Below are 17,744 nucleotides of genomic sequence, written 5' to 3' on the forward strand. Positions count from 1 at the left end.
TCTTATTTTCTTTTGAAATCTGCATCGAGCACATGAAGCAATTGTACCATGAAATGATTCCTCTCCGTTAAATTTAATAGCATTTTCCCAAATTAAATTCATGTCATCGATATAGCTTTTCAACTTCGAGTAGCTCCTATTCTTTAGCCTTTCTAGAACTTTATTTAACCACATGGGTCTTTGAATAACATCGTAATAATCTGGTACATCTTTTTGCCTTACCTTTTCTACAAAGGCCTCACACATATCCCAATGTATGAACTTCTCTGTTATTTTGATGCATTGTTTGTATTGGTATTCATTCATTTCTCAAATTGAATTGACTATGTTTGTTTCAATTCCAATGGTGTTTAACGTTTTTTTGGAGATGCTTACGTGTAAATGTTTTAAATTTATAAATACATATTATCATTGATCGTATTGTAATAACGCAATATCGCATAAGGAGACAGCAATGAAAAGTTAAATTTATATGTAATTCTTATATTAGATCATCACATCTTAATCAACTAAAAATTATTTCTTAATTTTGTCCTAAGAAAATCAAAGCTATAAGGTGTTTTTTCATATTGGTATTGATAAATTAAAAAGAAACATTGGTTGAAATTTGGAAGAAATTCATTTTTAAAGAAGTACCTTTTACAACACCTCAAAAGCAATCACCGATAGACACGATTTGAATGATGATCCATCAATTTTCTGTCAGAATGTTTCGGCGTTATAATATAAAGTGACAGTTTTTCAGCGGTTCCCACATTCATTTCAAATCATTATCGTTCATTCAAAATGGAACCATCAAAAAAACAGTAATTTCCAGGAAATGAATATATTAAAGCATACGAAATTCGATCAACAGGATTGAAATTTTATTTTTTATTATCACTACTCAATCTATGACATGAAATAATCTCAATTTTTATTTTTGACATTTTGATATTTATAAAAAAAATCACACAGTCTCATTATGTATAAGATATGAAATAATTACTTAGTACCTCAATATTAAATCTTTCAAATGCACTAAGTGATTGCTAATGGATAATTCCAAAATGAGCGAGAAAATGCTTACAAAAATATGGGTATTTTTTTAACGTACATAATGTCAAAATTAAAACAGCTGTTTAAGTGAAAAAGTTCTTCAACAATCATTCAAAAACCCGATTTGCCAAGCTGTAATTTCGTTCCAAACCATTTGTGCAGGAAGCTTTTTCAATGCAATTGAGAAAAAACCGATAAGCAGTTTTTCATTCGTACATATGGCTCCAAAAAGAGAAATCATAGTCCCGTTTATAATTGGCGCTGGAGCACTTGGGCTATTCTTTATTTCCGTCGCTGCATGCGCTTATAATGCTCTTTACGTCGACGACAACACATATTCAGCGCAAATCTTCGGAATTAACATACGTATCAAAAATATAACACTTGTCATTGCAATTTTCTCTATAATAACAGCCGTTCTTTTGTTAATCGCTTCAATCATTTATCTTGTTGGCAAATATCCCTTCGCTTCAATTATGCTCTTTATCTTCTCTATTGTAGCAGCAATTATTTACATCGCCTGCCAAATTATTGGCCTCAGTTTCACAAGGTATGGCCCAACACCAGTCCCACAAATTTATAACTATTATGATGACGCAGATTTCCGAAGTTATTACGACAACTACTCTTACACAGGCTTCGGTCAAGTTGTCGCTTCTTTAGGCTATGCGTCATATGATTCATTCCGACAAGATCATCCAGATTTGTACGTAAGTTTCTACGTATCAACGGGTAGTGATTATCTTCTTCGCTCTATCCCATCTTGCTCCATCGACGCAACCCAATCCAACCTTAATTCCGCAAGTCCATGTGATTATAGTATAGTCGAAGATAAATGTGTCGGCGATTGGACCGGAGAATCCTTCAAAGATTATCTCTGCGACATGTACAACCAACGATCTGAGATCAACGAGACCGCAGCAGGTGGCCATTTGAACGAAGGTGAAAAACTTGCCGCATCCATCGAACGTAAGCGCGACGGCGTTGATTCCTTTGCTGCCTACTATTCATTTAACTCATTCCTTCTTGGTTTTGAGATTGTTGTTTTGATCATATTACTTATTGCATTAATTGTCAATGCGATAATGAGCGTCTTCTGTGCCAAACCAAAGAGCAGCAACAAGAAGCCACAACAAAAAGCTCAACCCAAGCAACAAAAGCAACAACCTAAGCAACCAGTTAAGAAATCGCCACCACCACCAAAGAAAGAAGAGCCAAAGAAGAAAGATAAGTCCGAGTCATCATTGTCCGAGCTCTCCATGAAGTCATCATCAGATAAGAAGAAGCCAAGGAAAACTTCATCCGAATCGTCATCATCTTCATCATATGTTATGGAAGAAGAAGAGGAAGAAGAGGAGGAAGAGGAAACAACTTCTTCTTCATCTGAATCTTCAAATAATGAAAGTTCCACTTCATCAAAACCAAAGCCAAAGCCTAAAGCTCCAATGCAACCTCCTCAACAGAAAAAGAATATCGTCGAAAGTTCTTCTAATACAGAATCATCTGGTGAAGAAACTTCAACTTCTTCACTTAATTTGTCTTCTGATGAAAGCTCTACTTCTGGATCTTCTAGCTAATACAAATGTAAATCCATTTTATTTGACGCTGGAACCGCTAGTAATAATTTTATGGATGCGTCCTAAACTTATCATTCTCCATTTTTGATTTCGTTTTTGATGTGAAATTGATCGTTTTGTATTGAAAAGTGTCGGCAGCATTTTTATGTATAGATTTGTGGCACAAAACAAAGAGAGAAATGTCTTTGTCCTTTACGTGAAGACTACGAAATGAATGGGGAATAAAGTTTAATTAAATGATATCAACAAAAATTAATGATTAAGATCTTATGAGTTTAAAATATTATTATTGGATTGGGAATAAGTCGAATGTGCTATTTGTTCAAAAAAAGTGTTTTTTGGTTATGATTGTATTGATGTACAAAATTTAGAAATCTTTAAATACTAATAAAACTAAAGTTTTATAATTATTAGATAATGTTAAATAATGTAAAGATTAATATTATTACGCTTCTGAAGGATAGGATAAAACAAAAAATTATTTTCGGAAATACGTTTATTAACGTTCTTCAAATCCAACCTGATTTTACAAATCTTCTTCTCATTCGCAGGTTGCAAATGGTGGAATTTCACGCTTGAAGAGTTTCCAAATATTCTCTCTAATTCGGTGAATACACCACTTTTTGCACTTTGCTATTCAGAGCATTGTTCTCATTGCCATGGCTTACCTTCTGCAGTAAAAGAATTCTCTGAGAAGTTTAGCGATCGCCATGGAATATTAGTAACAATGGTTGACTGTGAGAAAGATCACAATGCTTGTAATCTTTTCCATACTCAAGGAACTCCAAATATGGTTCTTGTAATTGGAAAAGACCACAGGTATTGGCCTCACACCAAAGTTCGCACGCCAGAGCAACTTGATGAATGGGTAAATTCAATAACATTACCTTACACAGAAATTTCAACACAAGAAGAGCTTGAATCAGCAAAACTAAAGCCAACTGGAGGTGGCTCCACATTCTATCTCGTAATATCTCCAATGGATCCATCTTTAAATCAATTTATCAAATCATTACGATACACTCAACGATTCAATGACACATTCATTGTAAAATTTAATTATTCCATTTCCAAGCCGAGGCTTCTTGCATATCATAGTCCTGATTGTTTTGATGAATTTTATGATAATATTTCTTCACTTTCTGATTTTGTTGACAGACATAAATTTGGTATCTTCCACAGATATGAATCCGATGAACTTGAAGATCTTATTAAGCAAAGAAATGCAATAATATATGTTAGTGAACGTCCTTTAAATAGCTTTAGGATGAACAATTTGCGAAACATTGCAAGGCAGCGTTGTTTGGACAACTTTGCATATGGGTGGATAACAATCGAAGACAATATCCAAGTGCTAAAGATACTTAACGTATCCATAACCGACGTTCCGTTTCTGTTCGGAATTAACCGTCAAAAAGGCGTCAAAAGTGTTTACAAATTGAGAATAAACGACGCAGAAAAAAACGGTTTCTTCGATTCAATATTGAATGAAGGAAAGGCGCAGAAACTCAGCAATATGCAATCAGCGGCTTTGCTTTCAGCATTGAATTTTATACTTGTGTTCATGTGTTCAGCGGCTTGGGATAAGCTCACTGGAAAACAAGCGCAAAAAATCGAATAATTTTCTACACAAGTGAATATAAAAAAAAATCTTGTAAAAACAATGTTTAAATTAAATATTATAATATTAGCAATGAAGGTTTTGGTTAAACATTTTTGAGTCTTTTCCTTTTATTGATGGTTGTCGGCGAAGGCTTTTTTCCCTTAATGGAATTGAGCCTATCGGATTTTTAGCAATGTAAACACCTCAAAAAGTTATTAAAAAGAAGAAAACGATCATTTTAAATGATAAACATTTCCTTATCTGTGAAGAACCATTCTGTGTTTAAATATATGTCATGTTCCGTCAATTGATTGCATTATTTTCACATAAAATCGCAAAAATCATAAGAAAACCATCAGCGGCAAAATATAGAATAACCTCATAACGGTTGTATTGAATTGTCATTTTTAATCAGAAAACGATGGAAATGACGATCAAAAATGAGAAATTTTTATCTCGTTTTATACGTGTGCTCAAGCAATGTACTAAGAAAAAAAAGGAAAAGTTCTCAAAGGTTACATTTTTTATTCTGAGATTTTGTCTAAAAGCAATTTTTTGTATTCAATAATCAATATAAAGTTATGAAAATCTTCAAAAAAGTTGTATACTACATACAGCTTAAGTACACCTGATCCATATCGATGTTTAAGAGGTTTTCATGTTGGGAGATTTCGGATAATTTTTCTAAAATCGCTTTATCTTTCTTCCTGTTAAGTAGCTGTGGCTGCCCCATGTTGAGAGAAAATTGTTCGCGTGAAGTGGAGTGCTTTGTTTGAAGTTTTGCACATTTAATTTGGTAGCGATTTATGTTTTTGGTTCTGTGATTTGGGGTTCTTGAGTGTGGCGACTTACGTTGGCTGTTCGATTTGATAGTTGGATTTGGGTTTTGTAGCATTTTTTTGGTAGATTCTGAATCATCATTAGCTCTCAGACGAATTTCTTTCACGTTTGATACGCTATGTGGCATGCTTGAACTCAAAGATCTTTGTCTTCTTTTGTTTGTGGTTGATATTGGCTTTGGGGACAATGCTTCAAAGCTATTTTGGCTTAAAATTTCTTCTGTTTGCATTGGTTCAGGGAATGTGTAACCAATTGCTCTTAGTTCTTCTTCATGGCTCATTTGTTGCTTTTGTAAGAATGTAAATCTTTCTTCATTTCCGCTAAAAGCAATTTTGGAAGAATTAGATTCATCTTCTAATACTGGATCGAACGGCGTGTTGTTAAATCCCAAAGAAACTCCATAACCAGAAGCAAAGGAGTACTCCCGAGGAAAAGGATACGAAATTGGAGAATTCGAAATATCACGAACAACCACTGGGTTTTCATTCTCAACATCGGTTGAGCTTGTAAAAATCTCACCGTTTTTACTGATCATTATTCCACATAATTGAGAAAAAGATGGTTGTCTTAACGATAAGCCTATCTGATGTTCGGCCAATTTTTCACACATTCCTGGGCATGGAAGCGATTGTGATGTTTTGACGCAGGAGTCCTTTTTCGAGGTCATTTTGCAAAATGCGCTTTTCATAGCCATTTTCAATAAACACGATTGAAATTGGGGAGCAGTTTTATTCAATTTTTTTACGCGAAAGAAAATTGAGTAACCGTGTCCGCTGTTGTATTGATTTTGAGAAGCCGTTGTTTAAAAATGTATTTTTTATCACTTATTTGACTCTCACTTTATTCTAATTTTATTCTTTTCAATCATACTTCAAATTGTATTAAATCAAATTGATTTTATTTGTCGAAACTGATTTTATGAGAGATGGTACTGTATAACATGGAATGTGGTTTTTACATAATATTTCCTTTATGAATCTTGATATATAATGATCAAGATATTATTACCATTAAAAAAAAACATTTAAATATATTATTGAGGTATTTCATAAATATCCACATATTCATATAAAGTTGTTTTAAACGATAAAAGGTTTTGGTCATATTTTTAAATTCAAATTCTCCATAAAAACAAAAAGATGATTTGTCTATTAAAACATGTCTTTTGATATTAGGACTGAAATATTTTTATATATCTTAATTTACATAATAATTTGATATGATGGTGTTAACAATAACAAACAAATTGAAAAAAGGCTGTGTAATCATTATATGAAGTCGATTTAATTTGATCTTTGTTTAAACAAGATGTAATTCAACACCAATAAATATGATATTAGCCAATAAATCGAAAATGGGCATTCCTATTTCGGATAAATAACTTTTTTGAATTATTTTTTATAATATAGGTACATCATGAAAATATTTAAAAGAAATTTATGGGTTATCATGAATGTTTTCCATTATTAAATTGATATCCATATAAAACATTGTAAAATGTTTGTCTTTGGGTATGATTGAATAATTGTAACCATTAAAAATAACATTTTCCTTTAAAATCATTTTCATATAAGTGAGGTACCTCATATATCAAAAATCAACAAATAATACATGTTAATGCAATTTTATTAATAAAATTCGGTACCGAAATCACATAAAATTAAGTTAACTATTAAATATCTGTGAGTCGATACTCCAGAATTTTCCCATGATATACCCCAACTATGGTCATGATAAGTCCAACAATAAAAAAATAAATCCTTGTATTAAAAATATAAATAAAGTTATAGCGCATTCTGTGCTTCCATCGCTCACATAGATTTGTTTGTTTGGGGAATTCTAATTAACGTTCTCCTAACAACAAAACAAATTTATGTCACTAAAATCATCATTTAAAGCAAATCCAAAACCGCACAGAACTACAAAACGGCTAATAGAAACGGTGGAACTTCTAGAAAAGGAAGACAAACAAAAATATGAAGATCTTGAAAAATATTATATTCAACATTTTGATGAATATTTTGGTTATTTAAATTGTGATGAGCCAGAAAAGTTATCTAAAAGCCTCAAATTTTTTCTCCATTATCTTCAATTAGCAAAAGACGATACATATGCAAAAAATATTTTACAAGTTGATATTCTTGATCGCTTGTTTACTCTTTTTGCTTCAATGAGTTCTCCAATCATAACACTAGATACACTTAATCTTTTATCTTTGTTATCATATTGGGTTGATATTACAATTAATCCTTCTCAATATAATACACTTATAGACACCTGCATACAACTTTTTTCATCAAATGATCCATCTTTTTTTGAAAGTCTTCTTGTTTTTATTGGCAATTTTTCATTATCAAATGATGGATTTAGTGCTTTATTTATTCAAAACCAAGGAATAATACACTCAGACAACATCTTTTATACCCATAACCTTCACAATATTGATTATCTGCTTCGTCTTTGTTATTGGATGGTGTTACAACTTGTTCAGCGTCCATTTGACCTTGAAGAGATATACCAAATCACGATTTTAGTTGAGAAATCGTTCGAAAACAAAGACATAAAATGTATTTTATATTCTTTTAAGATTATCCAAACGTTAATGAAGGCAGATGTTGATTATCCGTTTTCGGAACAATTAGTTTTCTACTTTATTGCATCAACTGCATCGACTACTGAAGTAATAAAAGAACTTTTAAAAACTATTCTTATGATTTCGAACCAAGACCTTTACAGAATGATCATTAACGATGACTTTATAAATAATTTGGCCTTACAAATAATTAAAGTCAATGGGAAAGATACAATTAAACGTAAAAAGTCTTCTTTCATCGCAAAAGACACTTTTCACTTTTTGAATGAAATTTTTCCGTTTTTCGTTCCAGATGTTAACAACATAATACTTATCGCAGCTATGTTAAGTATAGCAGAAGGTGCTTATGAAGAAAGAAAAGAGGCTTTAACTTTCGTTTATAAATTATGTAATAATGATAGAGAATTTACTATTGGAATTTGCGCTGCAGGATTACTGTTGCCACTCGCAAATGTAATAGATACTGAAATGTCAGACGTATCAATGATGTGCTTAGAAATATTGTATATGTTAGGAATGGCATGTGAAGAAATGGCTATAGATTTAACTCAATGTCAAGGATACGAAATTATCGCTAAAGTATTGGATAAGTTACTTGGGGTTCCTGAATCAGATGAAATGAATGAAAGGATTTATGATTTGCTGAGATATTACTATTTGGATGACGAAAATGTTTGATTTTTATAAAAATATTAATTTTATTGATAGGACTTTTTAGGATTATAGCGTAATAGAAAATGTGCAAGAAAAAGAACAGGATCAGGTGGTCGAATTTTTTCGAGTTCATCAAGTCCGAAAGCTAAAAGTGGAACAAGCGTATCATTTAGATATTTTTTGAGTTCTTCTTCATTTGTTTGAGATTCGCGATCGCTTTTTGTATCCTGGCTTTCATTAGCAAATGATTCTTTAGATGAAGATCTTTCTTCCATTAAATTTTTTTCAATTTAACGTTTATTTCATGTCACATGTCGGCACCAATTATGAGGGTTAGGCGTTTTGATGATGAAAGATTAGAAAAATTAAGGAAAGCTGCAAATGTGAAAATTGGACTAACTGATAAGGATATGATCCGTGATTATTTTCTTGAGGAAGAAGAAGTTGAAGACACTTGGATGGAAGTAAGTGATCAATTCATTGAGACTGGAGAGGAACCTATGGAACCTTTTTCAATCAAAGAAGATCTTAAGTACATGCACTATGATAAAAATGGTAATTTATTACCAAATCTTAATGAAGAAGAGGAATCTGAAGCAGATCCAGAAGAAGATTTGATTACAGAAGACAAGGAATTACTGTTGGATTCTTTGCGTTTGTTAATTCAATTTACCCAAGGAAATAATACAGTCAGAGATACAATAGCTGACTTTTTCGAACGCAACTTGGAGGAGCAGGCCAACATGCTTACTGATGCAGCTTGCAACCTAATGTTTATGGGCTTTTATGATATTTATGCAATGAACGAGAGGAAAATGGGAAGAATCTACCAAAAAATATATAGCGAAGCCTAATAAACTTGTTTTAACTGTATCAGAACATCAAAAAAAAATTATCTTTAATGTTTGAATTATTTCGATTTATTGGTATGCTAAATAAACGAAATCAGAATAATTTATTACTTGTTGAGGATCTTTTTCTTTTATGGGAAAAGCTAATTATACATAGATTTCTAGCAACAAGATTACCAAGAAGATTTTCAGAACATTTTGCAGAACGGAACAATGGCCTCAAAATTTGAACTGTAAAACCATTCCAAACACAGAAAAAATTGAATGACGAAATATTCAAAACAATAATCATTATGCTTCTACCATTTTTTGCTCTAATTGTAAATTGTGAAAGAGTACCCATCAACGGTAGTTACTATACTTGGCCTCAAGGTGATATTACATTTAGCAAAGGACAAGATGGTTCCTTAACATTCAAATATACTGGCTCTGCTACAGAATATGGTATGGGTTATGGTATGCCACTTGAAGTAAAAGGTGGTGATCAATACAAATTTGGTGCAACAGTTAATATGGTTTCAGGTATAGTCAAGATGACAATTGTTCCAGGTGATGAAAATGGTACAACTCTTAGCTGGACTCTTGGGACTGCTTCATCAACTAAAACAGGCCAACAAGAAAATTTTGAAACTGTTGTTAATCTTCCACCACGAACACATCGTATCACGTTAAGATTTACAGGTGGCCAACCTTCAGAAGGCAAAATCACTAACATATGGTATGAATTTGTCAAACATTATGATGCTCCAGAATCAAATGTCACATTTTCCAATGACAAACTCGATATTCAAATTGATGCAGGCACCTTATGTGCCACAGTTTTTGACAAGACGTCAAATCGCACATGGATTAATAACGGAATAAGTGGAAGTTGGTCAGTTATGGAAGTCTTTACACATTCAGCTAACACCAAAACGTTTCATTTTATGGATGGCTTATCATCATACAACATCACATTTGATCTTAATGATGATGAATTAAACATTACTTATGATGGCGACCCTGAACTATCCGTTCGACCACCATCTTTTCCTAAAGCGTTTTTAACAGATAAAAGCGATCATATTATCATACCGATATATGAAGGTCTTAACATACCTAATGGAGATCCAGTATATACCACCAGCAGTGGTTATCAGAAATACTTTTCTAATCCCATGGGCCAATTATCCATGGCATGGTATGGTGTTACTAATAGTAAGTCATCATTAATGTATGTCTTTGATACGCCATATGATGGACATGCTATAGTATCCGTAGGATCTGATGGGTTATATACTCTCGGTCCATATTTTGAACTTGAAAAAGGACGTTTTTCATATCAACGGAAAATGCGCGTTTTGTTTTTCTCTGGTAATCATGTTACTATGGCCAAACGTTATCGAAAGATAGCACAAGAAAAAGGTCTTTTAGTAACCTTTACAGAGAAAGTTAAGAGGAACCCAAACATTGATAAACTTGTTGGAGGAGCTCTTACGTATGTAATGGGCTCTTGGAAAACATCACGTATTGACTTATTTAAGGAAATGAAAAGTTTAGGTATCCAACGTATAGTAAATGCTATGGGATCAGGAAAAGAATACATAGATTATCCCGAAAACAACTTAAGTGATATCTTAATTAGTACATATGATATATATCAAGACACAAGTATATATGAATATTACGAAAAAGGTTGGATATCATGGAATGATCGTTGGATTAAAGAAGCATATCCTAATGATCTCTTCGTGAACTCTGAAGGTGAATTACTTACTGCATGGAGTGTCCAAAACTTATCAAACCCAAGTCAAATGGTTGATTGTTATTGTCCATGTGATGCACGTATACCATATTATGCGAAGTTACGATATGAAGATGAATTAGCACGAAACCTTTCATATGGAGCTCGATTTATTGATGGCGCAATGGCGACATACTTTAGAGAATGTTATAGCGATAGTCATCCATTAACGAAAAGAGAATCGAAAGATAAAAAAATAGAATTGTTAAAATATTATCATGAAAACGAACATGGATTATTAGTCACAGGGAGTGAAGATGGTAAAGATATCGCAATTCCTTATTGTGATTATTTCGAAGGTATGATGAGTCCAGGCGCTTATAGAGTTCCAGGGTCAGGACGAAACTTAGAACAATATTTTTATGAAGCACCAGAAGCACAAATTCGATCAATGTTGAATGAAAGTTTACGAGTTCCTTTATTTGAGTTAGTTTATCATGATTGTGTTGTTAGTTATTGGTATTGGTGTGATCATAATAGTAAAGTTATTCCATTATGGGATAAACGAGATTTATTTAATCGACTTTATGGTACACCGCCAATGTTTTTATTTAATTCTGACTTTTGGGATAAATATAAAGAACGATTCGCAAAGTCATATCAAGTTGCAGAACCTGTCTCAAGATTAGCAGGTTATGCAGAAATGACTGACCATATATATTTGACTGAAGATATGACAGTGCAGCAGACGGTGTTCAGTAACGACGTAAGTGTAATAGTAAACTTCGGAACAAAGGGATATGATACAATTTATGGGAATCGTGTCGAAGCAATGGACTCAATAATTTATGAAAACTTTTCGAAACTTAAAATCGCCACGAGTATGCCCGGTTGGATCGTTGGTGTAATTGTTGGAGTTGTGCTGGCATTCGTTGCTGGCGTGTGCGTATTTATTATGATTAAGATGTCTAAAACGGATCAACAATAAACAATAAAACACAACAATAAAACATGAAAATGAAAAAAAAAAAATAATAATTTTATATTTTGATTGTTTAATCAATTATATTTTTTTTACAATAGTTTTTGCTATATAATTCCATGAAAGAAAATTAATAAAAATTTCATTAAAGAATATACTAAAAAATTTTAACATAAATATTTCTAAAATGTGATTTTTATTTCATTAATAATTTGATTTTATATTAATATTATATTATATTTGGATATCAAAATTTTCTTCTTTGAAATCCTTCGCAAATGGGTCTTCTTCAATGTTTTGAAGTGAATATCCTGTCACAAATGTATCAACGTTTTCTTGTTCTTCATATTCTTCTTCTTCTTTTATTTCATATTCTTTATTCTTTTCGTTTTGATGCGTTTTTTTATATTTTATTACGATAAAAATAACAATTAGAATAATTACAATAACAATAATTATAATTACAATAACAACACAAATTATAATGACAATAGTGTCGTTATCATTCGTTTGTGTTTCATTCTGATAATAACTTGTATAAGAATAATTTTGATAAAATGAATTTGATTTCGTAAATGTATTTGAATTAGTAAATGTATTTGATAATGAAAATGAATTTGATTTCGTAAATGTATTTGAATTAGTAAATGTATTTGATAATGAAAATGAATTTGATTGAGAAAATGTTTGTGTTGATGGAATGCATTCGTCAATTGTTGTTCCTTTACTAACAGAGAAGCTGCCAAATGTTTCACCATTATATGACGAAGGCACCATAACAGATGTAACTGTAACACCAGCAAATCCATTTCCAATTGTTGGTGATTCATTACCATTAAAATAAATACATTTAAGTGATGGACAATAAGAAAATGCATAATTTCCAATTGTTTTAACATTTTCGCCAATAAAAAGTGTTTCGAAATTAGAACATGAATAAAATGCATAACTTTCAATAGTTTCAACATTTTCGCCAAGAATAATCGTTTTGATATTATTACATGATTCAAATGAATGTTCTCCAATTGATATAACTGAATTTGGTATTGTAAATACATTTATTACATTTCCTGGTGGATAAATAATTAATTTTTCAATATTTTTATCATATAAAATTCCATCATTTTCATAATTAGAAAAATATAAATTTTCTTGAGAAACATAAATAAATTGAAGTTTTGAACAATATATAAATGGATTTGTTGATATTGATGTGACTGATTTTGGAATTGCAATGTTTTTGATATTAATACAACTTTGAAATGCAAAGTTTCCAATTGTTGTTAAATCTTCTCCTAATTCAACAATTTCCAAGTTATCACAGCTTGAAAATGCATTTTGTCCAATTGTATATACTAATTTACCAATTTCAACTGAAGATAATGAATTCCAATCTGAAAAAGCTGAACTTGGTATTGTATCAATTCCTTCAATGATTAAATGTTGTGCTGAATTTTGATAATTTTGATAATCATTTGAAAAATCTGTTTCAGAATTTATTCTTAATGTTCGATTTTTATTAAAATAAACAAATTGAAATGAATTTTTGATAAATAAAATAAATATTAATGAAATGATTCAAATGTTACATTTTGTTTTGTTGATATTATATTTTTTAAATGAAGTATTATAAAACATTATAAAGAAAATAAAAAACAAAATAAGAATTATGAATATTAATAATTTTAAACCATTTGAGTGCATATTAAAGAAATATTTTAAATAAAAAGAAAAATATATTGTATTTATACTTTTAAGGATGATAAAATTCAATTTTGATTTGTTGTGTGTTAAAATAAACATTTTTTTCATTTGGAACATTTCTTTGATCCTAAATAAATTATTTTTAATAAGTGAAAGAAATGAAAAGCCTTTAGAATTAAAAAGTAATTTTTGAAATACAACGTCAATGTTTTTATTTTTTTTAAGCATATTACATGGAATATGTTTCATAATGCGAATATTTTTATAAATTTTGTTGATTTGTGATTTTAGAGTATAAATTTTTTTATTTCTTAAAAAATTTATACTAACACATACAATTTGAGATAGAATCAAAGTTATATAGATGTACAATAACATACACTGAATATAACTTGTTTTCTCTTCAACAATGAATTCGATTTCTTAACGGTTATCTATTGTTTGCATCGATGGGTATACCCAAAATTTTTCATTACACGATCGTTTTGAACCAAAGCTCAAGCTAAAAATCCACAAATTAGGTCGTAAAAAACCAAAGGAAGTCAGCAAATAATTAATTACCTATCTATATTCAAATGGGGGTATTTGAAAAGCTATTTGATAACCAAAAGATTTATAAACCCTTTTAAAATGCAAAACCAAAGAGTAGAATAAACATCCAAACACATCGAACCTCATTCCAAGTATAAAACATTTTACCAAAACGAAACTTAAAAAGATTACTTTTAATGATTCTTTGGAACGCTGTCTCTAAGTTTATAGTCGTGGCGTTGGCACTCTTCTATCAATGTCTTTGCGTGATCTGCCAAGTCCATATCACCTTGAATCAATGTTCCTCTATCAATTCTATACCTACAGTCAGACAAAAGTAGTTCGTCATCATTAACTTGTTTGCTTGGTCTATTGACAATATCTTTTTGAATATCCCAAGCAAGTTCGTCATTAATAAATAACTTATCACAATAATCACCTTTTATAACGGGATTGAACTGTGCCTTTTTCTTCGCTTTCTTGCTTCCTGGCACTATTGGCATTACTCCACCATAAACAGTGGTTGGACGTGATTTGATAATTCCATTATGTTTAGATGGTGATGGATTAACATCAACGACAGCAACTAAGTTATGTGTAGTGTCCGCAATCTCTACTGCACCACTTACTTTGACAACACGATCACCTTGTAATAATCCAGTAACAGCAATAATCGGAAATTCCCATTCAATGTGTGTGCCATCGGAGAAATCTAACTCAGTAAGTCCCTTTTGGAGAATGTCAACACGCGTAATGCCAGGATCAATACCGAAATTAAATCTGGCATGAATATTCCATTTGTTATCTGGTGTGAAGATTTGAATTTGTGACACTGGTGGGTGGTGGCTTGTTTGTTCTCCATAAATTGTTACTCCGTTATCCCATCTACCAACATATGTTTCACCAAGAACTGGATTCCATGGTTTCTTTTGTTGTAAGTAAAAATGATATCCTGCGGCAATACCAACACCAATGTATGATAATCTCATAGCTGGATCTGTGGCATTGAAAGCTTTTTCTAAATAAGATTGTGTAAGAAAACCGAAAAGATCAGCTGATCTTTCAAGAAATGTTCGTGGTTCATTGTATCCTACTGGAAAACTAAATCTTGTTACATCCATTTTGAAGATTGCCATTGTGAATTTTTTGATCAATTTTCTATTGAGAATTCTCTCAAATTCTTGTTCTTCTTTCGTCATTGGTTTTACACCTTCTTTAGAGTTATTGTTAATGGCGTTGTATCTTTCACGTGCATAATTATTATCTGGAGGATTGAGTTCTTGGCGTGGAAAAGAAGTATATGATGCATTGTAATAAGGAAGATCTAGTAAGAAACCGATTTCTTTGTTTTTATGCGGGGCATCTCCTCTGTTTATAGGGAGCATCTTGATAAAGTGTTGGCCGATAACCAAAGACGATGCGATCAGCTCAATTTTGTGACGTTATATGGTCGATCAAAATTTCAATGATTTTGGTTTGTGATGTTGGACGATAAATGTATTTTTCCGATCAAATTTAACACAAAAAAAACGTTTAGTTAATTGAACTGTATGAAATGTCAGAAAAGTAAAAAAATTGTGAAACATTGAGTATTGATCGACAAACTGAAATTTCCCTTGCATCATCATCCTAAATTATTGAAATAACATCAAAATACTTGAATTGTATATCATAATGATAGAATACAATGTAGTTAGAAAATTGATGAAATTGGATTATTGATAACATCTTAAAAAAGAAACAACCATCATTGAAAGCCAAAAGAAATGATAAATTTACATGAAATTGGTGATAAGAAATTTTGATATTGGAACTTTTGATGATTTATGAAGATTTTTCTTTTTAACATTGTGACACATAAGATGTCTGCATCCTTGTATATAATTGCTTTGTTAGTGAATAATTATTTGAAAAAAGGAATGATTTAGATTTTTTGATTTATCTTTGAAATACAAACTTTAATTACGCAAAGTTAAATACCATTTGATGCTTCAGATTTTTCTTTAATGAAACATAAAATTGCTTGTGTGTAACAAAAAATTAAAGAGAAGATAAGTGTGAAAATTCCGACCATTTGATTGAAAAACTTGGCATTAAATGGTGTAAACCATTGAAAACTTTCTTTTTTCCATATTCAAAATCATTATTTCTGTCAAAAATTAACGTATTCACACTTTTCCCCATCAAAAGAAGATGGGTGCAGGGAAATCTAAAGTAAAAGAAAAAACAGAATATACATCTTCTGATGAAAGTACATCTGACGAAATTAGTAATGAATATTCTCAAGAGCAATCATCTTCACAGATTTCTATTGACAATAATAGGCTTGACTTATCCAATAAAAACCTAACATCATTTGAGGAAGATTCAGATCAAATATATGATTTAAATTTAGATCATAATCGCATTCAAGATATTCATGTTCTTCCTCCAAATCTTACGAATCTTAGTATTGACCTTAATTTGCTTGAAACAATTAATACACAGAATATTTCAATTCAAAAATTTTCATGTAGTTTAAATTTAATCTCGAAATTTACAGATAATTCATTTTTTCCATCATTACAAATTCTCAATATTTCACATAACTCACTTACATCTCTTCCAGATTTCAGTAAAGTTGCACCTTCTCTCAAAGTATTTGATGGTTCGTTTAATTCAATCCAAACTATACCACAATTTTCCGAACTAATTCAACAAATTATTCTTCACCACAATGAGATCACAGAATTCCCCGAACATCTTACACATAATTTACCAAATCTTCGAAATCTTAATTTATCACATAATTCAATTTCATCGATTCCCGATATCAACGAACTCACGACACTTCAAATTCTTGATTTAAGTCATAATATCATTCGAACTGTTGGGAATTTAACACTTCCTTTACTTTCAAAGGTTTACTTCAGTTACAACAAACTTAAACGTCTTCCGCATTTGCACTGCCCCAAAGTTCGCGAGTATTATTTTGCTACTAATCGTATTAAGCATATTCGTCCTAAGAGCTTTTCATTTCGTGCGAACAAGATTGATTTGTCAGATAACAAAATTATTGAGATTCCAAATGATCGATTTTTCAATCGACTTAAATTACTTGAATATTTTGATATCTCATTTAATCGACTTCAACATTTACCCGAAACGATTGAAGTTTCAAACTTATCATTTTTGAATATATCGAATAATCCATTCGAAGAAGTTCCTGATAAGTTCCCCAAATCACTTGAACAGTTAAACATTTCGTGTTGTAACCTTACTTCGGTACCAAATTCGCTTATTAACCACGAATTCATTTTTGAAATTATTTCTTCGAATAATTTCATTTCCGAATTTCCATACATTAAATCGTTAGAAATTATAAACTTATCGAAAAACAAACTCAAAAACTTTCCGAAGTTCTCTAATCGCATTAAACGCGTTAATTTATCATATAACGAAATCGAAGAAGTTCCTGAAAATGAAATAACGCAATTAAACATTTCGCATAACAACGTCAAAAATCCAAACAATAATACATTACAAAGTGATTTATTTGGATTTTATACATTAAAAAGTCAAAAGGAATTATTCAATGATAAAATGATCATAAATTCGAACTTAAAACTTTTCGGAATATTTAATTGTTCCGATAATAACTTAACAAAG

General features: G+C 31.0%; 7 protein-coding genes across 7 annotated transcripts; 5 read left to right on the forward strand and 2 right to left on the reverse strand.

The window, feature by feature from the left end:
- Window positions 1-1,256: 1,256 nt before the first annotated feature.
- Window positions 1,257-2,615, forward strand: GO595_003868 (uncharacterized protein; the record flags this gene model as incomplete). Its single annotated transcript, XM_067916936.1, has 1 exon — window positions 1,257-2,615. The coding sequence occupies one exon, from the start codon at window positions 1,257-1,259 to the stop codon at window positions 2,613-2,615; it is 1,359 nt and encodes a 452-aa protein (XP_067776155.1).
- Window positions 2,616-3,405: 790 nt separating this feature from the next.
- Window positions 3,406-4,236, forward strand: GO595_003869 (uncharacterized protein; the record flags this gene model as incomplete). Its single annotated transcript, XM_067916937.1, has 1 exon — window positions 3,406-4,236. One exon carries the CDS (start codon window positions 3,406-3,408, stop codon window positions 4,234-4,236), a length of 831 nt encoding a protein of 276 aa, XP_067776156.1.
- A 589-nt stretch (window positions 4,237-4,825) lies between these two features.
- Window positions 4,826-5,752, reverse strand: GO595_003870 (uncharacterized protein; the record flags this gene model as incomplete). The annotated part of the gene is made up of 1 exon (XM_067916938.1): window positions 4,826-5,752. The coding sequence occupies one exon, from the start codon at window positions 5,750-5,752 to the stop codon at window positions 4,826-4,828; it is 927 nt and encodes a 308-aa protein (XP_067776157.1).
- A 2,220-nt stretch (window positions 5,753-7,972) lies between these two features.
- On the forward strand, window positions 7,973-8,329 carry GO595_003871 (uncharacterized protein; the record flags this gene model as incomplete). The annotated part of the gene is made up of 1 exon (XM_067916939.1): window positions 7,973-8,329. One exon carries the CDS (start codon window positions 7,973-7,975, stop codon window positions 8,327-8,329), a length of 357 nt encoding a protein of 118 aa, XP_067776158.1.
- Window positions 8,330-8,616: 287 nt separating this feature from the next.
- Window positions 8,617-9,159, forward strand: GO595_003872 (uncharacterized protein; the record flags this gene model as incomplete). The annotated part of the gene is made up of 1 exon (XM_067916940.1): window positions 8,617-9,159. One exon carries the CDS (start codon window positions 8,617-8,619, stop codon window positions 9,157-9,159), a length of 543 nt encoding a protein of 180 aa, XP_067776159.1.
- A 290-nt stretch (window positions 9,160-9,449) lies between these two features.
- On the forward strand, window positions 9,450-11,867 carry GO595_003873 (Carbohydrate binding domain protein; the record flags this gene model as incomplete). Its single annotated transcript, XM_067916941.1, has 1 exon — window positions 9,450-11,867. The coding sequence occupies one exon, from the start codon at window positions 9,450-9,452 to the stop codon at window positions 11,865-11,867; it is 2,418 nt and encodes an 805-aa protein (XP_067776160.1).
- Window positions 11,868-14,290: 2,423 nt separating this feature from the next.
- GO595_003874 (Oxysterol binding protein) lies at window positions 14,291-15,481 on the reverse strand (the record flags this gene model as incomplete). Its single annotated transcript, XM_067916942.1, has 1 exon — window positions 14,291-15,481. One exon carries the CDS (start codon window positions 15,479-15,481, stop codon window positions 14,291-14,293), a length of 1,191 nt encoding a protein of 396 aa, XP_067776161.1.
- Between the last annotated feature and the right edge of the window lie 2,263 nt (window positions 15,482-17,744).

This window comes from Histomonas meleagridis (assembly GCF_020186115.1).
Source record: "Histomonas meleagridis strain 2922-C6/04-10x chromosome Unknown contig_23, whole genome shotgun sequence".
Lineage (NCBI taxonomy): Eukaryota > Parabasalia > Tritrichomonadida > Dientamoebidae > Histomonas > Histomonas meleagridis.